This window comes from Alligator sinensis, unplaced genomic scaffold (genome assembly GCF_000455745.1).
Source record: "Alligator sinensis unplaced genomic scaffold, ASM45574v1 scaffold575_1, whole genome shotgun sequence".
In the NCBI taxonomy this organism is placed as follows: domain Eukaryota; kingdom Metazoa; phylum Chordata; order Crocodylia; family Alligatoridae; genus Alligator; species Alligator sinensis.
The window spans coordinates 1,916,915-1,941,213 of record NW_005842051.1 but is presented as its reverse complement, the minus strand read 5'-3'; the positions used below and the strand labels follow the sequence as shown (position 1 = coordinate 1,941,213).

The following is a 24,299-nucleotide window of genomic DNA, read 5'->3' as shown; positions in this document are numbered from 1 at the left end:
ACTAAGTTAAAGTACACAAAAGTACCATTAGTGAGGAATGAGTATGTCCACAGAGGGTAGTGGTGCAGAACAACTATTCTACAATAGCTGTTTTGGCCTACTTTCCCATGTAGACAGGCCCTTAGAGTTTTGTGTCATTTCCATGCTGAGGCCCATAAACCAGCCACCACAAGTGTATTTAATTTGTGATCCATTCAGTCTCTTCTTTGCCAAAGAATGTTATGGAGGCCTAAAGTATAACCAGGTTCAAAAAAGTATTAGACATTTATGGAGGATAGCTCCATTAGAGGATATACAGAGAGAGGTGCAACCTACTCATGGTGACTGGGAAAGTCTGTTAGGGGATGAATTCTTTCTACTTTGTTTCATTAACTCTTTCTCTGAAGCATTTGCCACTGCTAGGGACAGGATACTGAGCTGGATAACCTTTGGATATGACCGTTTGTGTGTTTTTATTACTTTTGTCCCCAGCTATTACTCTAAGATGGATCTGTTAAGGCTCAATCTTCTCTTCTTTAGTCTTCTCCCTTCACATGTCTAATTTACTGTGATATTTCCTTAGCTGTCTTTCAGTTTATAGGAAGAAAAATACCAACATAATTTTAAATGATCAGTTTCCTGTGGAGAACATCAGATATAAAATTTTCCAAAGTACATCCGGAATAAAATCCAAAGACAGCTTTACAGGTTTATGTAATTTTTAATTTAAAAAGTTGAATTATCTTCAAAATTCATATATTAGCCGTGGAAAGAATCCTGACAATAAGTTTTTAGTTGGAGGTTATCATGTTACATTTATAACTTGTAAACAACAAGGAAAACAAGTTCTCTAAATATACTTTAACTGTAGTGACACCCAGACATTTATCCATTATTCCTGTTTCAAAAGTTTGAGGACTATGGTATGATAAATCTTCTCCCATGACCCTAGTCCAATTCTGATTGAAATAAATAGATTTTTCATTGGCTAGAGTTGAACTCAGTCCCATATTAGGATAAATAATAAAAGCTAAAGCATTGCAATTAGAAAATTTTATGACAAGATAAATAATATAGTGATCCTAAATTGTAATGAAGTCATGTTTTAATTGATAATTTGTTTATCATTTATAGTACCCTGGAGCCTGGGAGTTAAAGGCAGGGACCAGGACTCTATTGTCCAAGACAAAAAAAAAAAAAGACAGCCCTTGCCTCTAAGAGTTTTGCAATCTAAGTATAAGAATAGTGATTAGTTCTGAAATAGTTAAGGAGCTCCTGGAGGAGCTGGATGGGTACAAGTCAGCAGGCCCGGATGACCTCCATCCACGGCTGCTGAAAGAATTGGCCAGTGTCATAGCTGAGCTGCTGGCACAGCTGGTCGAACACTTGTGGTGCTCTGGCCAGGTCCCTGAGGACTGGAGAAGGGCCAATGTGGTGCCCATTTTCAAGAAAGGGAGAAGGGATGAGCCGGGTAACTTTAGACCAGTCAGTCTTTCCTCTATTCCTGGGAAAATGCTAGAGAAAATAATCAAAGAGCACATTTGTGCAGGCCCAGCAGGGGAACCAGCACGGGTTTGAAATAGGTAGATCCTGCCTGACAAACCTTGTAGCCTTCTATGACCAGGTCACACACTGCCTGGATGCAGGAGCCGAGGCTGATGTCATCTTCCTGGACTTTAGGAAGGCCTTTGACACAGTTTTGTACCCTATCCTCATTGGGAAGCTAGCAGACTGTGGAGTGGATGCCTATATGGTCAGGTGGGTGGCCAACTGGCTTAGGGACCGCACCCAGAGAGTGGTGGTGGATGGTCCCTTCTCAGCCTGGAGGGAGGTGGGCAGTGGGGTCCCGCAGGGTTCGGTTCTCGGACCGATATTATTCAGTATCTTTATCAGCGATTTGGACGAGGGTGTGGAGAGCACCCTCTCCAAGGTCGCTGATGATACCAAGTTATGGGACAAAGTTAGTACACCGGAGGGCAGGGAGCAGATTCAGGCTGACCTGGACAGGTTGGATCAATGGGCAGAGAGAAATAGGATGTAATTTAATAAAGATAAATGTAAGGTACTCCACCTGGGAAGGAGGAACACCCAGCACACCTATAGGTTGGGGAGTGTCCTTCTCAGGAGCTCGGAGGCAGAGAGGAATCTTGGAGTCATAATTGACTCCAAGATGAACATGAGCCGGCAGTGTAACAAGGCCATCAACAAGGCCAATCGCACCTTCTTGTGCATTAACAGGTGCATGACTAATAGAACAAAGGAGGTGATGCTCCCCCTCTATGCGGTACCGGTCAAGCTGCAGTTGGAGTATTGTGTTCAGTTTTGGGTGCCGCACTTCAAGAGGTATGCAGGGAATCCCAAGAGAGTCCAGAGGAGGACCACTCGCATGATTAGTGGTCTTCGTGATAGGCCCTATGGGGGAAGGTTGAGAGAGCTGAATCTCTTCAGCCTTCACAAGAGACAGATGAGGGGAGATCTTGTGGCTGGCTATAAATTTATTAGGGGGGGTGAACGGGGGGGAGGGGAAGTACTGTTTGCCCCAGGGAGTGACTAGGAATAACGGGTGTAAACTAGTTGAGAGTGGATTTCTGTTAGATATTAGGAAGAAATTTTTCACAGTAAGGGTGGCCAGGATCTGGAATGGGCTTCTAAGAGAGGTGGTGCTATCAGCTAGCTTGGAGGTCTTCAAGAAGAGGCTAGATAATCCCCTGCTTGGGGTCATCTCACCTCGGTCCTCTTTCCTGCCAGGGGCAGGGGGTCGGACACAATGATCCATTGTCGTCCCTTCCGACTCTACAATCTATGGTATCTTGATAGTGAATGAGAAAAGAGTCTTTGACAGTGAAGACGTAAAATAGTGGAGGTGGGGAGCTAGTAGGGGACTTGGGGGGGTCTCAAGGTAATTGTATAATTAACCAGTTAATTGCTCAATACCTGTAACATTTAGAGGGGGCCTTAGACAGCCTAGTCATGAGGCCCTAGACAGGTCAGAGTCAAAGAGGATAGTAGAGTAACAAGCGGAATCAGGCTGGCAGCATAGTCCACAGTGACTGAAGAAAGAGGTAATAGAAATAGTAAGCGGCAGATTATCAGCCTTTCACTTCTTAACATGAACATCTGTCCTTTTTATTAATAATTGAAATAATTGCCATGTACATTTATGATGTTAAAGCAGAAGAAAAATATTACAATTCCTGTAGCAATATACCACCTGGTTTTACTTCAATGCCTTGCTTACCTTGTGTTCTAATCATTTATTTCTATCTTGTAAAATAATCCAATTTTCTTCTGTAAGCAGAGAAACTTTCTAATTTATCTTGCTTGTGAAAACTCCAGTTGGAGTAGGGTAAAATATAATCTGATACAATTCTCTCTAAACTTTGATTGCTTTCTATAAGCAGGTGTAATACTGAGCCATTGAATAACTTTAGAAATAGTGTAATGTTTCAGACCAGGATCCAAAAGAAACTTATATTGTATGCGCCGAGACGTTCATGGATAAAAGAGGATTTTCAAATTTTAAGAATGTAACTGTTGCACCTTTTAACAAAGTGCATTCAATTGTCTCAGTTCAGAATGAAGGAGAAATAATGCAATGTACTCACATACCCTTGTAATTTTTTCTATACTGAATGCAGCAGGAACACATTGGGGATTCAGAATCAGGATATGCGAATATCGAATATTTGGCTGTGAAAGTGGTACCCATCTATGCTAGAGATGTGAAGCCTGGAAAAAAACAGAAAAATTCAGGGAAAAGCACTTTTTTTCTGTTGTTTTTCCAAGGACTTCTTTTTTTTTTTCTGAAAAATTGGAAAAATTGAAATATTTTTTTGAATTAAAAAAACCCTCTTATGAAATATTTTCTTTTAGAACGATGAATAAAATGTTTAAGACAAGGAGTTCATATATTGCTATCCTTTACTCCCCCAAAATGTTTTCTAATAACTGTGTAATAGGAAGACTTTTACAGAAGACTATCTACAGTATAAGATTACAGTTTCTGTAAGACGAGTACAACTCTCAAATGCAAGATCAGGATGCATTTCTGCCCCCAGGGGCACTGCCATTTGCACAAGAGGAGGAAGAAGGATTCAGTGCCTTCTTTGCTTATGGACTTCCTCTATTGTTGACTTTTGATATAGAGGTTGGTGGATCTGCTCCTGTCCTCCTGACTAGGCCTCAAAGGACTGGGAGTGGACACTGGTAGCAACATCCATTCATTCCTGTAGAGATTAGAAACAAGGAGCTTATTGTCCTGCTTGCTCAAAAGCCTCAGGAAAGGAGACAGAGCAAGTCTAAAGGTTTTGGAGTTGGAAGGAACCTGCCTCTTCCTGGCCCTGTGATCCACAGAAGTACAGAAGCAGCATGAAGGAGCTGAAAGAAAGTATACTTCTTTATTGAAAGGTAAGAGTTAAAATTTATCTGAATTCAGTATATTAAACTATATTTTAGCTGTATTAGTATATTTTCATAACCTATGTAATTCATAATTGAATTCCTACTAATCTGATGTTTTGTGACAAATCACCCAAACTTAGCAGTGAGGTAAGGCCTGCAGGGTAGGGAAGTTGTTCACAGTTAACTCTGAGGAGGCCTCTCCTGCATCCATTACTAAATTTGTACATGCTTTAGCTTAGTGTTTATATATGCAAGCTCACCACTAAATTAAATTTTTCTTTTTTCTCCCTCAGCAAAATGGTGATACCAACTTCTAACATATGGAAGCATTTCCACACTGCAAGTTATTCTGAGGAAAAAAATGTGATTTGCAAATACTGTCAAATGAAATATGCAATTCCAAATGCTACTAGAATGACCAAACACATTCTTGTATGTAAGAAGTGTCCTGCAGACATAAAAAAATCCTTCATGGGTGTGAGTGAGGAGGAGGTTGATCATGATGATGTAAGTGCAAGTAGCTCTTTCCAACGTTCTCGATCCAGAAGTCCTGCTGCTGCTGCTTCTATAACATCAGCATCACAAAGGGTTGCCCAATCAACATCCTCAAGTAACCAAATATTGCAACCAACTGTATACAAAAGACTCTCAATAGCTTCATTTGTAGACAAGATGATATGTGAAGATCAGGAAAAAAATTGACCAAGCTCTTGCAAGAGCTCTATATTCTTCTGGAACACCCTTGTCAATATCTGAAAATGCATACTGGAAGGAAGCTTTTAAATTACTAAGACCGTCATACCATTTGCCCCACAGATATTCTTTAAGCAAGCCTCTTTTAAAGCCAGAATATGAATGTGTAATGCAATCTGTGCAAGGAAAAATCAACAAAGCATTGTGTCTTGCATTACTTACAGATGGATGGACAAATGTGTGGGGAGAAGGAGACATAAACATTGTGATAACAACACCTCAACCAGTTTTTACAGAAGCATTGAAACAGGAGAGAAGAGGCATACTGCAGAGTATATCAGTAGTAAAATATGTAATGTCCTACAGAAGATTGGGAGTGGTAAAGTATTTGCTTTGCTGACTGACAATGCAAGCAACATGAAAGCAGGATGGAAGATCATAATGGATAAATATCCACGTATTACTGCCATAGGATGTGCATCTCATGGGTTAAACTTGCTTCTTAATGACATTATGAAGTTGGACACTCTGCAAAAGATCTATCGAAGAGCAAAAGAAGTTATAAAACATGCAAAAGCCACTCATATTGTAGCTGCAATCTTTAAGAAGAAGCAGGAAGAAAAGTGCAAAGAATAAAACAGTGACACTCAAACTCTGTAGTAAAACTAGATGGGGTGGAGTGGTAATCTCATTTGAAAGTTTACTAAAAGACAAGCTCTTCAAGAAACAGTAATAATTGAGGATTTTAAAGTCCCCAGAAGTATAAGGAACACTGTACTTGATGAGGATGTCTTTTGGGTCCAGCTGCAGAACTCAATTTCTTCAGCACTCACTGCAGCTGAATCAGACAGTGCACTTTTGTCAAAGATTCCTTACCAGATGGCCCAGATAAAGTCAGCTGTTTTTGAGCATCTAAATGCATCTCAGCTTACAAGTACAGAAGAAAGAAAAGTGAAAGACTTTATTAACAGACGGGAAAAATTTTTTTGCCACTCAATTCATGCGGCTGCAAATCTCTTGGATCCAAGATCCAGAGGCAGAAAAGTTAGTGATGATAGCATTGCTACTTCATTTGACTGAATTACAAAACAAGCAACACACTTAGGACTTGATGTTGGAAAGGTACTTTCAAATGTTGCAGAATACAAAACATCTTCAGGTATTTGATCCAGGAATGCAGTCTGGGACTCTGCCAAACGTATCTCTTCTGCAACATGGTGGCAAGGCCTTTGCATGATACAGCCTCTAACTCCTCTTGCTTCTCACCTGCTTCAGATTCCTCCGTTTTCTGCAGCGTGTGAAAGAAACTGGTCTATGTTCAGAAATACTCGCTCCAAATCAAGAAATAAACTAACTTGTGAAAGAATAGAAAAGCTTGTCTCAAGCCAGGCAAACCTTCAGTTTTCAGAAGTCCATGAAGATGATAAAAATGAAAGAATCAGAAGAATCAGAAACTGCTGATATTGATAGATCAGAAAATGAGACTGATTAGACAAAGTTTCATATAGCAAAATTTGTATTCGATGAGTCTTGGGTTTTTTTCCCTTTTTTTCCCAGCTCTTTTACTAAAAACGAGTGCTTTCTATATCTGCTTGACACTGTGGAGGAGACTAAGTCTAGAATACATAATAACTTTCTTTGTTTTACTATAATGTTGATGGTTTCTTTTATTTTCAACTTTAGTGTTTGCCTCTCATAAACTAGAAAAAACTAAGAGATGCTAGGTTCCTTAGAATTCAGCAGCTTGAAGCTGTGTTTGTAACAAAAATTAAAAACATTTTAAAGTAAATTCAATTAGTAAATTTGTCATTATTGTCTGAATAAACTATGCTTTTAAATTAAATAAATATACTAAACATGATACTTTTATGAGCAAACCAAGTTATACATAATACATTTTATGTGCCTAAAGTAGCAAAGTGAATTTAGATCTGTAAAGGGTGCTAAGAAAATAAGTAATGCATATATTTTAATTTTTCCCCCCCAAAACCTGGAAAAAAAAAAAAAAATTTTCCATGGCTTCAAAATTTCCAAAAATTTTACATCTCTAATCTATGTACATGGTAATTATTAGTATGTGGTAGCTATTTGTTTTCAACATTTTATTCCCCCAGAGTATATGAAAGTACATATGCTATAATTTTTTAATTTTTTAAGATTTCTTAATTTCATGAAACTGATTAATAAACTGATTATGGTTTTTCCTTTCAAATATAGTGCAAACTAGATTGCATTCATATGTAGGTACATATTTATTGCCCAGGACCAAGTTACAGAATGCTGTACCAGTGCCATAGCTCTTAAAAATTAAAGCCCAGCTGGAAAAAGCAAGGAATCTCTATAAATTAAGAGCTGTATATACCCCCCACCCCCAAAAAAAAAAAACAAAACCCCAAACCAAGCCCCATGTTAGAAAAGGATTACCGATTTTAATTTTTTTAACTGTTTATGTTCCCAAACAAAAAAAAATCTGGTAAAATGGAATTAAGTTTGGAAGGTTAATACACGGGTGAAAAAAAATCACAAGGTTATTATATAAAAACCCAGGCAACTCAGTATTGAAGTTCAACATAAAAGACCATGAAACATATTAAAGTATAAAAAATAAAATTAAGGTACCCAAACAGCTTTACCTTTGGACTGTAGATATATGCATTTAATAACCTGACTGTTGCATTTGCCTTTCAGTAAGAGAATCTACACATGCATTTGCTCCAAAATCAGTTTACTTGCAAGAAAACTACTTGTGAGTAAATGCTTCCAGGCAGGCATCGACATATTCAGGGACGTGGCAGCAGAACTGCTGCTCTTAGCACCAAACTGCTGCCACTTCCTGTGGCCCTGCAATGGGTCCCTGCCACCACTAGGGGGAGCTCCAGGCTCCCACTGCAGCTGCCAACAACCAATATCCCTCTTGAAAAGCTAGCCCCATTCTCTGCTCCCTGACTAGACACCTTCCTGGGGAGGAGCAGCATGCACAGCACAGAGGCATCATGCAGCAGCTCTCTCTTCACCACCTCTGCCTCCCCATGCTGTGGCTGCTCCAGGCTTTGCCCCTGGCAGTGACAACCAGCACCCTGAGCTTCTGTTGGCTATGTGGTGGCCCTGCTGGCCCTCTGTGCTGATCACCGCTGTCTCTCAGCCATCTGGGCCCTCCTGCCTCCCCAACATGCAGTGACTGCCTGTGTGGCTACAACGTGTCATTCCAGGGCTGCCACCGCTCAGCTGCTACCTGGACCCCATCTGGCTGGCCAGATCTGGACAGAGACGCTGATAACATGCTGCTGGATGCCACCACTGGGGCTGCCCTTGCCATCCTGGGCCACTAGCCCTGCCGCCTCTGGGCCTGCTGTGTTAGCCAGGACTGGTGGCTGCACATTGTCCAGCACACCTGGGGCAACCAGAACTGGCTGTAGGTGTTTCAGAATGTTGCCCTGTGGGGTCAGGCCAACTCTCAGGATCTCAATATTGCACTGTTAGACAGGCGGGTGTGACACAATGCACATATACAAACACACAAATCAGTTGGACACACACTCACACACTCACACTACCAACTCAGGCACATACACATCCAAACTAGCCTAGGCACATGCATACCTATCACCAATTCAAGCACATACGCTATATACCCCAAAAGTTAGACAAAAATCAATTGTCCATACCCGCACATTCAGTATACATATGCAGATCACTAATTCATATATCAGACACACAATGACATATATACACATACACACATACGTACACATACACACACACACTCACCAGTTCACACACATACAACCCATCTACACATAGGTAAGTTCCTAACTTGGATGGCATGGTTGGTATGTATGTGCTTGGGGTACCTGGGATACTTGGGGGAAGGTTAAGGTGAGAGAGAGTTAAAGTATAGGGAGTAAAAGTTGCCAGAACTGGGATTAGAACCGGTGGACTACAGAGAAGCTGGCTGAGGAACTGAGGCTTGGGTTTACTTAAGGTAGATTGGGGTTGGAAACTGAGGCAAACAGCTGAGATATTTGGGGGGGAGGGCAGATAAGTGGTGGCAAGGAGGAGACAGCCAGGAAAGAGAGAGAGAGGCAGAAACCTGGGAGCTTGGGGCTGGAAACAGGCTGACAGCTTAGAGACTGGGCGGGGGCAGATAAGTGGTAGCAAGGAGGAAACAGTCAGGAAACAGACAAAAACCCAACTTGGGCTTTCAAAATAACAGGTTTATTAAACAGACAATACACTACGCAGTCCCATGAACTTATTGGTTTCCCCCCACCCCCAACCACACACACACAATGGCAGCAGGAGAAAGAGACTCAGTGGAAGGGTTGGAGTCCAGGTAGGGAAGAGAAGCAGAGTCCAAGTCCTTGGTTGAAGAGGGGGCAGGGGTGATAGCTACCTATCCAGGCTGGAAAGGGTTCCTGTCCAGTAGGTGTTGTCCAGAGAGGGGTTGCCAGCAGGGCCTCTAGGTGGACAGGTGGTGTGGCATGGTGCTGGTCCAGATGGAGAGGTCATCCCAAAGAATCAGTCTTCACTACCCCTTTTATGGGGCAGACTACCTCTGATCTCCTATTGGGAGGGCCTGTCCAGGCAATGTCAGTCCTGTTCCAGAGTGCTCCAGGTGATCTTACTGAACACGTGCAGCCTGGCACAATGGTGGGTTGCCTCATCTTTTGTTTCTTGAATGCTGAGGGTGGTTCCAAGGGCTGGGTCGTTGGTCCAGGTATTGGTGTTGATGTTTCAGTCATTCAGAGGAGCTATTTTTAGACCTACTGCCATTGTCTCTCAAGCACCCTCATTCATCCCCATTCATTCAGGAACCAAGTTACATAGGAGGGGTAGGTGTGAGTCATGGGTTACACATCCGGGCCTGGGGAGAGGATGGAGACTTGACAAACAAAATGGAAACTCAACATGACTTATGCTAACATACATATGTAGGCCTAAATCATATAGTACCAGTAAAACAGTACTATAGAACAGTAAAAATCAATATAACCATAATAATTATACAATATAAAGAAGGAGAAAAACAAAACAAATACAATTTGCTACCAAAATAAAATGCTGAAGCTTATCCTATGTCTTAGCTCACTTATACTTATCTATAGGGAATAGAGAGAGAGAGAAAAAGTCAGAAATGGTTGGGAAAGGGGTGGGAATGCATTTAAAAAAGAAAAACTGGGGATTTTGCTACAAGAGGACCCAGGCCACTTTCCGGGTCCTCCTGGAGCAGCTCTGACCACACCTAGAGTGGCAGAACACCGCCATGTGGCCACCTCTCCTCATGAATACCTGGCTGACCCTCCCCCTGCTCAGTCTGGCCACACATGCCAGCCTCTGCTATGTAGGCCATCTCTTTGGCATGGGCAAGGCTGCTGCCAGGGAAGCTATCCTGGAGGCGTGTGGTGCTCTCCAGGATGTGCTGGGGCACACCATGTTCCATGTGCGCAACCCTGTGGTGATGGTGGCAGGGTTCTGTGCCCTGGGTTTCCCCGAGTGCATCAGGGCTCTGGATGGGACCCACATCTCTGACACTTGCCTGTCTGATGGCAGCCAGCCCTACTATAGCTGGAGGGGCTTTCACTTCATGGTACTCCAGGCCATCATGGGGCCTGCATGCACAGGATGCCCACATGTTGTGCATTTCCATCCTGCCAGCCCTGGTGCAGAGTGGCCACTTCACAGTGGGGGTGCTGGGTGCTATGGTGGTCCCATCCCTCCTCATTGAGGACCCTGCCTACCTGCTTCTGCCCTGCTTCATGGGGCCCTAGACTGGTCAGCTGGACACCTGCCAGGTCCACTTTAACCGGTGCCTGGGCTAGACCCGCACCATGGTTCAGTGTGCCTTCAGCTGCCTCAAAGGCCTCTGATGCACCGTCACTGCCTGCCTCATTCACTAAGGTCAGCTTCCCCCGGGTCACATCCTGCTTGCTGCATAACATCTGAGAGGCCCAGGGGAAGCTTTTGTACAAGGCCTGGGCAGAGGAGGCGCGGTGGACAGAGGACACCTAGCAGCAGGAGCACTACCTGGGGACACCACCTGGGCCCCCTGCCGAGGTGCTAGGCGAGCCATACACCCAGCACTGGGTGCTGGGCCAGGGCACTGGGTGCAAGAGGTGCTGGCTGACCACCTCCTCCTGCACCCCCCACGGTAGCCCCCTCACATCAAACAGTTTTTATTCCCCTCACATCAAGCAGACCCCCTTCCTCCTCCCTCTCCAAAAAACAGAGCTCTCCCTTTCTCCCACCAACAACAGAGCCCCCAACCACCCCATCCACCAACAATAAAACACCCTCTTCCCTGCACAAACTATTTACAAAGTGCTTTGTATACCATCCTGGTGCGGAGGGCCGTGGGGTGGGGGTACCTAAGGGGCAGAGCCTGGGGACAGGTGGCTAGCACCCCGGCCTCTGGCTGTTCCCCCACAGGTGTGCTGCAGCAAGACCAGCAGGCGGGGGGCTCACCTAGGGGTGAAGGTGTCCAGTGGTCCCTCAGCACGGGCAGCTCTCCCTCTGGCAGTCAGTGTCCAGGTGTGGTCCTGGCCCCGGTGCAGGCAGCTCCAGTTCTGCGCCCACGTGGAGCTGCGGTGAGGGAGCACCTTGAGAGACTGGACACCTTCAAGTCAGCTGGCCCAGACAGCTTACACCTCAGGCTCTGGGCTGTGTGGCCCCTGGCTGGGCACCTGCATACCACACTATACCACACCTCATGCTCTGGGCTGTGTCCTCATGTGGTGAGGTGTGGTATGCAGGTGCCCAGCCAAGGGCCCTTCCTGGGAAGGAGCGAGCACTGCTGGCAGCTGGTGGTGACATGACTGGTTCCGTCTTGTTGCTGGGGCTGAGGTTGCAAAGCTGTTGGGGCAGGTGCTGGCCCAGCAGGACAGGACGCTAGGAGAGGCTCCCAGCTCCGAGCCCTGTGGCTAGCCTCAGGCTGGCCCCTATTGGCAGGCCTGACTGGCAGCAAATCTGCACCCAGCTTGTGTCTACACATGCATTACTGTGCAGTAACTACTTGCAAGTAGTGTCACTTACTGCACAGTAAGTGTGCTCACGTGTAGACGTGCATGCTTACTGCACAGTAAATTGTGCTACTGTGCAGTAAAGCATCTCATGTAGGTGCACCCAATGTGGCCTTGGAAGGGATGAAACTAGCTTCATCTGATGAAACTAAATTGGATAAAACTAGTTCCTCTGCTTCCCTGTTTTGTTTTTTCCCTTAAAGGGCAGATTTGGAAACCTGTAACATCTGTGCTTTAATCCACCTCAGAAGAAGCTAAATCAATTAAAAATAATGAAGAGTGAAGCAGAGAGACGCAACATTTATGTGAAATGGTAAAGTTGTCAGTTGGTGCCAATATTTTGGGGGTGCTTTAGAGTATAAAATGGGAAAGAAGACCACTCTGGAAGGGGTGAGATTTGTAGTGTAAGGAATATGAGGGAAGAGGAGAAAAAGAATGAGGACTTGGGAGCATTAGCATAACGAAGAAGAGGCAACTGGGACAGCAGCCCTAGGCTCCACTGCTGTGGGAGCACAAAAATAGCTGCAACCCTAATGGTGGGTGATCAGCATCAGGGCAACTGGCTCTGCCTCAGGTGTTGCACAGCTGTCCAGGGCGCAGAGCTGTATAGTTATGCCTCTGCTTGGCAGGCAGTCATGGACAATGGCATGCTACCCCTGGTATGCTAGATACTAAGGGAATTAAATTTTTTACTCTGCTCCCAGCAGGCTCCTGCTGTGATGCCACAGCAGAAAGCTGCCACCACCTGAGATCTTATTGTGAGAGGTTCTGCTAGGAACCAGCTTCACAAATCATGAGCTTTCTGGGCTTGAGGGGGACTGAAAACAACTGACACTAGCTAGAGAAACACGGTATAACTAGGAGCATTTTTAATGTCTTTCTAGAGTTCATTAAACTATGCATATGTGGAAACTATGGCTGTAGTATACCTTGTTAGCCAATTATGGGGTGTTAAATCATTTAAATAGCTAATTTTTATAGTGAGTTGGGTTATGCATCTTTAGAACCAAGCTGTTATTTTTATATGTAATATATTTATTTTTCTTCCGCTTGAAAAGTTCCCTCCTCTACCTTATGTGTTACATGTTGCATTGTCTGAAAAGCCTGAAAACTTCTTTAATAAGTGCAAATTTGGTCAGACTTTTGGGAAAATATTTCAAAGGCACAAAACACAAGCACCTGGCTGCCATTTGACTTATGCCTTTGCATATCAGCTTCTTAGTGGATTAAGGTCTTGATATCATCTGCTTCCTTCTGTTGTTTCAGAGGGTAAGAACATATGGATGACATGGCTTCCACTCCTCTCCCCCTTTCATCAAAATATATTTTGCCTCATATGCATATTTTAAGGACAAGGTCCTATGTGTATGAAAGATGCAGTTAAGGATCACTGACATTTTTTTCCAAGTCAAAAGTGTCTGGAGGGGTATAGTAAAGTGTCATGCTGCTCAGCCAACACAGTGCCCTTTCATGGCTGTATACAGAGTAGCTGAAATAATACTAACCAGACAGTTTGGTATGAGGGCATTGGGCAAGGCATGATGGGCTGATGCTCCCTATGACTATGCCAAGATCCATGGCTTTGGAGGTGAGATCCTTTGGAGTATTTGGCTGCATGGAGTTGAAGATCCAACATTCCTCCTTTTTTGCAGCTGTCTATACCTTCATTTCTAACATATTTTATGTCCTTTATAATGTATGAATTTATTTGTTGTAACATTGCTTTATCTCGATTGTTAATAGTGGGGTGGGTGAGAGGTTGTTGGAATTTGTGTACTCAGCTTTGTAGAAGCTTTGTAAATACTGTGGACAGATGTGGTTTGTTAGTGGGCCTGTGAATTGTGAGTCTTTTGATATTTTTCCCTTAAAAACATGTAAACTATAGAAGTTATATTTGATTGTTTCTTGTGTGTGGTTTTTGATAGAAGCTGAACAGGAGAAATTCCAAGCTTCATACAAAGATGCACACATGACACATCACAGTAACGGTTGCCTTGTTGAAACTCTTATCACGTTTGCAGACTTTCCACACATCTCCGAGTTCTCAAAACATGCAGTTGTGTGTTTTTGATGTTAAAGGTTTAGTGTGATCCTACTTGGAAGTGACTGTAACGTCATGTTCATCATGGAATTCCATACTTTTCATACCTGTGGTTTCTGCGTGAAGTCTGTTCCAGTTCCAGTGGAAAAAGCAACTGGTTTTTAACTGTCAACCTTGAAAACAGTCTGCAGGCTAGAGTCAATCTAAGTTTTCCTTTCCACATGTCACCATGACTTAAAATGTTCTGCAACCCATATTACTGTCTTGTCAGTAGCTGTGCACATTCACTATCAAAGCTGCTTAGGGTAGATGTAACTGATTTAGAAATAAGTAGACATTTCTGTTAATTCACATGAAGAAATAAAATCCAATTAACATTTTCATACTCATATTGAGTCAGCACAGCTAAGACGAATTTAAATAATAAAAACAGGATTGCAATTTTATGTATAAAACACGCTGCTCTGAATTCATGTAGGGATGAGATCTGTTGAGCAAGAAGGTACCTTGTATGCATTCTCATTGTTTTGTTTTGTTTTTTTAGAGTATAACTATTTGGCTGAAAATATTCATTGATTTGATAGAGGAAATGGATATAAGGCATTTGATCAAAAATACAAATCCTAAAGGATTTGTGCTTACTGTGTTCCAGATGCAAGGCAAAGACTCTTATTTCCTAAGTTAGTCTTTCATTAATGTAGCACCTAATGTAAATAAGAGTTAAAATATCTAAAAATGGAAACACAAATCCTGCTATGAATAACATAGAAGCAAATTAGAACAGCAAGACCACAATTCCTGCCACTCCTAGTATCATGTCCAGCATCAGCTGATATGCTTCCCAAGGTGCCAACACTAAAGTAATCCAACAGGGGGAATATTTTGGTGTTTTTCAAAGTGAAACATTCCTTTTCAGAGCTTGGACCCCATTCAAATTGCCTGCCCTGTGGCAGCTTGGGGTTTGGGACACCGACAGCCTGCAAGCCCCTAACTTGTAGGCAGCATACCAGAGATGATATCTAGGGCAGAGGTCCCCTGTTTCATGGCAGTTTTCCAGGCAAGCTTCTGGGGAACCTGGAAGCCCTTGCTCTAAGGTAGCCTCTTAGAGCAAGCTCCTGCAGAGCTGAGCTCTCAAAAAGCAGCTTGCAGATCAGCTGGCAAGAAACCAGGCAGGTTTCATTGGAAATTTTCTCAAAACACATAATCATGGAGTGTTTTAGTTTCAGTGAACTAGCATTTTCTGAAGGCTGCACCTTCTATTTGAAAATTTCTCACCTTCTCTAGTACTTAGTAGTAAGTTTCTCCTGAAAATCTGGTGTGAAGTATAAAACATACCACACAAAAGCTCTCTTTACCCAATTGAGCACATGTTGGGTACAGGACTTAGGCCACATGGAGGCATGATGTTTCTACCAGGAGAATCACCGCTCTCCTGGTAGAAACTTAGTAGTGACCAAGCATTCAATCAATTTCTCTGGGAAGAAACTCTCTTGCAAGAATGAATACTTCCATGCTCTTCTTCCAGTCTGGTCTGGGAGGGAAGGGGAGCAGTGCAGCAATGCCCTTTGCCTCTTCCCCAGACCAGGGACTGCCTGGTTTGGGGAATGGGCTGGGGGCTTTGCCTCGCCATTCCTCCTGCTGCAGGCTTTGTCTTTGAGGCTAGAGAAGGACATTACACATAAACCAGTTTAAGTGATCAGAAACTGGTTTAAACCTGTAACAGAACATAAGTTCAGTGCACATAAAACAGTTTCAAAATGGCTGAAACTGGTTTATTATAAACCTGGTTGAATGTAGTATCAAACTTAAATGATTTGGGTCAAATCAGTTTATGTAGTGTATTGTCTGTCCCAGACCCTGTCCCTGTAGTGTCTGTCCCCAGATCCCAGAGGGACATTGAAAAGCTCAGTATCATCAACAGATGCATGCACTCCCCCCCCCCCCCCCACTTTGCCTCAGAGTGTTAGGCAGGTTCTGGGGTCTGGCAACACTCCCACCGCTTGAGCAGCGCGTGGAGCAAAGCCTGGGACAATGCAGGTAGGTTGGGAGTTTACCCCCCTCCCTAATCAGAGGGTCCTGCTGGGGCCTAGCCATGCCGTGCCACCCCCAGCCCTCAGCTTAGCACTGTAGAAGGGAAGGGATGGCTGCTTTAGCACCCCTTGGCTTCTAGCCTGAGCCACTGTAAGCATGTGCCTTCATTTCTTCAGTTTAGAGGGGATGTCTGTGCAGTCCAAACCAGTTCAACCTAAGTTGGTTAGATTAACCTGAAAAGATTGAGTCAATTCAGGCTCAGGCTTTTTGAATGTCTGTCCCTAGCCTGAATGTTCTGCATGGTGGGGGAGGGGTGATTCTTCTCCTGTGTGGCTTTTTAAACTGTGTGCCTTTTGCCTCGCTGGTTTGCTTTGCCCTGCCATGGAGGAGCAGCCACACCCCACCGGGTCCCTAGACTGGGAGTGCCTGTTCTGGGAACCAAGCAAGGGGCTTTGCCCTTCTACTCCAGTTTCACTGGGGCTTGGAGGATTGGAACAACTGCTGCTTCCCTTGCCTTTCCCAAACTGATCCCCCATGTGAGGAAAGTGTGGAGAGCCAGGGAAAGGGAGCAGCTGCAGGTTGAATTCCTGTACTTATCCTTCCCCTTAGAAAGATTTATAATGGTAGATATTTCTCAAAAATTTCCTCCACTAGAAATGTTCAAGGCCTTAGGTTTAACATTATCAGCACTTTAAATTACAAAACAAATATGTTTAAATTCAAAGCCTGTATTGCATCTTAAGATGCACCATTTTTTGCCTTGACAGAAGAGATCAACAAAAGCAAATAATATAGCAGTAGATTTCCTTATCCACATACTGCATTTCAAAAGCACTATTGAAACATACTGATTAGAACAGTCTTCTTGTTTGATCTCTGTTGGAAACTTTGCATAGAGAATTAACTTTGAAAGAAACCTGTTTCTGAAGTGGATGACTGCATTTCCTCTTTCTGCCACAGGGCAAGTAGAAGCTAATAATGTATTTGTCCTGGAGCAATGTGAATTTGCTATAGAGTTGAAATATAAAATGAAAGGAGCAAAGCTAGCCAGAGTGCAGGAGTAACCCAAGTGACAAACTGGAAAGACAATTTTAAAATTAAAGATTTAAGATTAAAAATGCATTATTAGCCACACTGTTGCTAATCACATTTGAAAAGGAACTATAAAACCATATCCAAAGCATCCTCTGTGGAAGCAAATGTTTTCAATTTTGCGTATACAAGCCAACATTTGTGATAGTGCAGCTAGTATTGTACAACATCAAAATGTCTCCCTAGCATAAATTGAAACAAAGAGAAGGAAACAGACAAGTTGCCCCCTTTCTGCCCACTTGAACCTCAAATATCTGAATCTTTAAAAAGGCAAAAGAATTGATGAAATAGTGAATGAACTTGCAGTTTGTTGAAGAAAATAAGGTTTAGAGGAAAAATACATTCAATCCAGAAGTGCCTTAGAAAGTGAAGAGATCTTTCTATATTTTCTGTACCTGTTTTTCTTTAGTTCTGCTGCTTTTGTCAGGGCTCTGATCTATCATGCTTTCTGATCCCTGACTTCCTTTGGGAAACAGCATCGGTTATCTTTGATTAATATATAACACTGTTTTTAGCATGAAATATCTTCATTACTTTTCTTTCTTGTTTTCTTTCCTGCCCCTTTCTCTCTAGTCAGTGTTACTTGTATTTCTGTTTGTCTCTTATTTTTTAACTCATTTACACTAGTTTTCAGTTTCCCTCTCCCTTCCCTCCCCCTACTCTTTTTCCCACACTAACATTAAATATTCAAAGTGAACCAAGATCTTTGAGAACTGACAACAAATCTTTCCATGGAGTTTCAAAAATTTTAAGATATTAAAATCTTCAGAGAAAAACAGTTGGAATTTATTATTGAAGAAAATGAGTAAATAATATTCTTCAGGGTAGTAGAGTGAGAATGTCATTTACATTGAAAAGATCTGCTTTTCTTTGTGGGTTGTTGTCTGAGTACTGTGCTGTTTTTGTTTCTGCTTCATCGCATTTCTTACTTCTAAGCCTTATTAGATGCTGCCTTCTGCACACTTGATGCACCTACAGTAAATGAGTAGTTTTGATCATGCCTATCAGCAAATAAGATGAGGAAGCTCTCTCTTCAATTGTTGTTTCTCTTATTCTTATCAAGGAGAGGGGGTTTTTAGTTGTTGTTGTGTTTTTAAAGATGCGGTGCCAATTATTTACTATTTCATGTGTTTGCTTCAGAAATAGATGTTCCCCCAAAAGTAATTTCAAGAAATAAAAAATATTCAGATACTGTGGTGAGCAAGATATGAGAACCCAGCAAGAATATTTTAGCAGATTTCTTCACTCATCTAGCATTTCTTTTTTGTGCCTATGCAGTTTTCCAGAAAAGTAATGTTATGATGAAACTCGTGCTGGTTCATTGTCCACTTATCACTATTGTCCACTTTATGGTTTACCTGAATTTTATTTAAGCAAAATTAACCAGCAGGTAAAATATCTAAACCTACTTTTAAGTTTTGAAATTGACTAAATATCAAGCAAGCAGCTTTGTTGGTAAAATGTTAAATTTTATTGGGTAGCTTGTGATTGTAAGAGGTTAATGGTTCTGGGCAAACTAAAATGTGAGTGGTTACGCACTTCTTGTGCAAAACTACTTTCCTCAAGTACAGTATCTGAATGCAGATGCTGATTTTATGATGAGGGAATCCAACCATTTCTGTCAGTAAAGGCATTGTTAGTGGATAAAAAGTTGACATTTCTCTTCTGTAAATGTATTTATTTTCACTGATTTATGTCATAAATTAGTCAAAAATGTGCTCTCCTCAAACAGAATTTCTATATTTTTAATCCCTGCCAAAACATAAATGGTACCATTGACTGTGTTTACCCAGCAGAATTTAGCTATATTTTTGCTTTAAAAATTAAAGTGAACATTATATTTTTTTAGTCTCTACCTCTCTGAATAATAAATATTATATTTTTACAGTGTATAGGACCATGATGCAAATGTAATTTCAACAAGCTTAAAGCATAAGACTAAGTGTAATATTCCTATCAAAAAAGTATTATTTTTAACAGCTTTTTTTCATCTGCTTACTGAATTGTTGTTCAAACCACAATCCCTCCACTTTCAATTATTAACAGATAAAATGCTCTTTCATGTTTTGTTCAGATAACCACAAGGATTGTTCTGGCGTAACTTTACATCTGACACATCAGAAGTAAGTATGTTTGATGTTTCTTGGAGTTTATCCAAGTTTGATCTAGGGACCTGTATCTGTTGAGTGTTCTTACAAATTCTGGTTGGAAGAAGCCTTTGTTTTTTCAGAGGACCTGAAATCATAGAGAAGTAGGTGAACACTTAAACAAGTTTTGAATAGCTTTTCAGTTTTAAAATGAAATGCACCAAAAACTTGCCTGTCAATAAAAATGTTTTTACATTATGAAACTTTCATATATCATGCTACATATAGGGTCTGGGTACTTGATATATAAATGCTGCGTGTTACATTGATGTAGAAGACTGGTGTAAAGTACACTGGGACCCAAAGCATATCGGAGACGGGTTAGCTCATGGTAAATGCTATAGTAGGCTTTAGTATAACATGTCATCATAAGGTTAGCCTACATTAAGCAAAGGGTTAATACCCTGGAATAATACACAATACCTGCTGTGGTGTAACTTACACCTATCTATTTTTACCATGTTTTCCCCAAGATAACTCTCCACCAAGTTTGAGTCCAGTTATGTTTGTACATTTCTAGGTTGTATGTCTACTTTTTTCACACTGATGTAAATGTTCATTTTCCCAGTGTAAACATGTTGCGTCCAGCTTCATTCATCACAATATTGACTACTATAATATTGTTTTGTAGGCACAGAATAGTGTTAGGAGTTTAGAAAAATGCAGACATTAAGTAACTTTGTTTTTGTCTTATTGTATAGGCCTTTATCAAAATTTGCCTAAAAATAGGGGAGAGACTCTAACATCTTGTTTCTCCAAATGGAAACCAATTTATAATAATAATTCGACACTTTAAAATTGGTACCCCAAGGGACCTTTCAAAAGAATAATGGATCATATAGCCTGCAGAGGGCTATTTTACAAATGAATTGTTGTGTAGGGGTTTTGAAGTAAATGTAGTTGTTATTTTTCAGGCAGCCTTTGATTGCTGGCATGTATCTTATGATGTCTGTGAATACTGTTATACCACCAGGAGAAAAAGGTGAGTACAAACTCTAAAAGAATGGCTATATTTTCACCTTCGTGTGTTTGGGTGTTTATTGTACAAGATAATTTATAGTCTCTGAATTATTTTTTAAAAAAGTATAGGTACAGGAGTTTATCACTAGCTGGAACAAATATGATATAATGACTATACGTTTAAATTTGTAGTAAATTTCTAGCAGACTAACTTCAGAGAGCCTAGCAATATTGGAGAAAAATTATCATCAATGCAGTAGAAGCTGAAAGTTGTCTCAGATTTGATTTTTTTTCTTTAAAGATGAATAAGCAGGAGGCAACTCTGAAAGACATTTCATTTATAATTTAATTCATCCTTTCCCTTAAAGAAATATATAACATTTCTTGCCAAAATGGCCCACTACTTGTTTAAAAAGTTGAGAGAGAGAGAAAAAAAACCCCTATGACTATATGTTCTTATATATGTAAGGAAAAAATGTTTGTGATAGATATAGATCTATCTATATCTGTCACACATTTATATATATACTAGCTAATTGCCCATCAAGAATGAGGGGGGGGGCAGCGGATGGGGACGGAGCCCCGGCCCCCCCACCCCAGTCCAGGCCTGTTCCCCCTTCCCTCCTGCTGCTTGAGGTCTGGGCCTCCTCCCCCCCCCCCCCCCCCCCACCTCCGCAGCGCCTGCCCCTGCTCCCAGCCTCCCTCACTGCAGGAGGCATTGATCGGCCCCCCCCACACCCCTTCTCCCCCCCCTCCCCTTCCACCACAACAGACTTTGCACGCAGCTGCAGCTGTATCAGAAATTGGATTGGTATTGGCCAATATGCCTCCTTAAAAATTGGCTATCAGTATCGGCCCCCCAAAATCTCTACCGGTGCACCACTAGTCTTTTTTTTAAAGCTGTTATAATTCCAACCTGTGCAGCAGACTGGTATAGGAAGAGGTGGTTAGCTGCAGGATGCCCCTGAGAGAGTTTTGTGATGGACTGCCAATCAAGGAAACCTTTCTCCTAGGCACCCCAGCACTGGGAAAGCTGCTCCCTGATGCTGGGCTGTTAGCACACCCTTTAAAGTTCTGGGCCCATAAACAACAACTTCTTTGTCAAGGATCTGCCACTTTTGTGGCAGATCAGCCGTTATTTTCCTAACGACGAATCCTATTAACGTCTTTCATACTACAATTTGTAGCAGGAAATGTGTATGTATCTCACAATTATGACATCTGGAGCCTTTGTCTACTCCTGAATCTGGCTTTAGCTCTTGAAAACTGCTGTATGATTAGATGATCTCTTAAAATAAAATCTTCAGTGCTATCTTCTTTAAATTACTCTTAATTTACCAAGTAAGAGGAACATAGATAATCCCATTTGTCTCTCCTGACTACTGTTTTCCTGCAATGCTCAGTACCATAACATAAAAGTAAATTTATAGTACTAGCACGTTAAACTATGGCAGCATAGACTGTAAAACAGTTGCTGAGGTTCAGTTGAGAGGGAATCAAGTGATTCTTGAAGTGACCTGTATACACACAAGTTTCTTTGTAAAAATCCTTGGATCAATTAGCATGGAAGCCCCATATAGAAATTTAAGATACTACTAGCCATTGTGTTTTTAGAAATGTTTCTTTGTCATTTGATAAAGATCCCGGATTTTTACACAATTTCCTTATTGGTATGTTTCAGTGAAATAATAAAAAAAGGTAATCCCTTGGCTCAATAAGTAACATCTTTAAAATGTTGTATCCCTATTTATATCATAACAGTGGTTGATGCTGATATTGCCTGCCATTATAAAAGGTATCCAATGCACCTGTTTGCCTACAGAGTCCACACACACCGATTAGGTAAGAGTTTTATTACCTGTGTTGAGGTTTTAGCACTGTATTAGACCATCAAACATTATCTACAGTGTCTGTTGTTTTTGTTTTTTTTCTTCTGCCTCCTAAATTGTTACATCTGATACTCATGAATTGGTTAATTCTTTGTTAATTCTTTGTTGTAGGTAAGGTAGTAAGTGGGTACAGAGTGAGAGATGGTCAGTGGACATTGATTGGCAGGCAGAGTCCTCAGCTACCACAGGTCGGTTTGCTCCTTTTGCTTTTTTAAAATTCAATTTTAATTATGTTCTTAAGCAGCTAGACTGAAACCTGTTAAATGTATTTCTGCTTTGTTACTGTGCTTATTCCTGTTTTACAGATGCTTAGGTAATTCTATCCAGACTAGAACAAGAAATCAATTCTATTTGATGAAAAATGTTAGAACCCCACAAAATCATCATAGTGCTCCATGATACATACTTACAATGTTTACATCAATGCCAGAACTTGCAACCTGGTTGTAACTCTGCACCAAAAGTCTTCAGCCCCCAGAGCAGCCAGCTACCTGCATTCCCTGTCACTGCAGATTCCTGCCCCCTCCACAGCAAGAGAAATGCAGACATAGCATAGCAGCAAGTTCCACAGTGAAGGGAATATCTGTTAAGAGGATGGCTGGCACTGTGCAGCTTTGTGCCACCATGTTTCCTCCATGTTGGATTGGATGTTTTTGGGCCAGATCCAGCCCGCAGGCCATAGGTTGCCAACCCCTGCCAGGCAGTATTCTGATATAAGAATTATAGATTGCAGACATATCATGCAAGGCAGCTTCATCTTCTGGCACACTGCTTCTCTGTGTGCGATATCCAGAAATACCAGGAAGCAGAGCAGCAGCATCCATGAGGTGCCAAGGGTGAACTAATTATCACTGACTCTCTGATGTTTCTGCATGACCTATTCTGTAGGGCTGTGTGAAGTTTCACTAGATGTTTTGTTTCAAAGATGTTTCAACATGTTTCGAGCTCAAAACAGTGAAATCAAAATGAAACAAAAGGCTTCGAAACAGCTTTTAAACTAAACAAGGGCACTTCAAGTTTCGAAGCCAGGCTTACTTGGCTTCAGCACTGGTCCCAGGCAGCAGAGCCAGCCTCCTCTCATCTAGCACACAGATCCGGGGGCTCGCATCCCTGGGAGGAGTCTGGCATAGCCCAGCAGCCCTCCCGGGTGTGTGAGTCCCCGAATCTGCACCCTGGATGAGAGGAGGCTGCCTCTTCCACCTGGGACCGGCACTGGGCGCAGGCTGCACCCAACACCGGAGAAGATTGCTGCCTGACCCAAAGCTTGCAGCCCTGGGAGCAGTCCGGCACAGCCCAGGAGCTCTCCCGGTGGTATGAGTCCCCAGATCTGCACATCGGATGAGAGGAGGCAGGCTTAGGCTGGGACAGGCAGCAGCAGCAATCTTTTTCAGTGCTGGGCGCAGCCCTTGCCCAGTGCCAGTCTCAGGTGGAAGAGGCAGCCTTCTCAAATCCGTGGCACAGATCTGGGGGCTCACACCCCTGGGAGGGCTGCCAGCTTGTGCATTTAGGCATTTTCATGATTCCCCCATTATAACCTATGGATGAAACAGCGGAACAGTTTCAACTAAATGAAATGGGACAGTGCTTCGAAATGAAAGAAAACGACAAAATGAAACACTGTCTTTTCAAAAGGGCAAAATGGACATTGAAACGAAACAATGGTGTTTCACACAGCCCTACTATTCTGATGTTTGTGCCATCCTTTTTTGGCACCTCCTAGTAGCTGAAAGGAAAGGAAGTAGGAAATGGCCAACTTTCTTCTATTTTTACCTCATTACCTTTCACTTATTTTGTTGCTTGGAAGGTGAAGAGTGGATCTTAACTTCTGTCTTCCCTTTCCCACCTCCCTTCCACACAGAGGAGAGCAGCTGCTATACTGTCAGCCTGATTTCTCAGTGCTGCAGGGAGGAAATCTTGTGAACAAGATTTATAATTCATTGTTTTATACCCTTGACATATTTTACCCTTTCAAGAACTTTGCAAAGCTGTCTTCCAGAGTAAAACAAACAAAGCCAGCAGGTATTTATTTCTGCTATAATTCAGCATTCAG

The 24,299-nt window shown here is 42.2% G+C and overlaps 1 protein-coding gene across 4 annotated transcripts in view; it reads left to right on the top strand.

Moving 5' to 3' along the window:
* Positions 1–24,299, top strand: part of PAM (peptidylglycine alpha-amidating monooxygenase) — a 166,660-nt gene that overhangs the window by 71,599 nt on the left and 70,762 nt on the right. For all 4 annotated transcript variants that reach the window (XM_006022903.2, XM_006022900.2, XM_006022899.2 and 1 more), the window contains exons 7-10: positions 19,328–19,376; positions 20,315–20,382; positions 22,122–22,202; positions 22,361–22,437. In XM_006022903.2, coding sequence (XP_006022965.1) covers positions 19,328–19,376; positions 20,315–20,382; positions 22,122–22,202; positions 22,361–22,437 — 275 coding nt within the window. The remainder of the gene's footprint in view (positions 1–19,327; positions 19,377–20,314; positions 20,383–22,121; positions 22,203–22,360; positions 22,438–24,299) is intronic.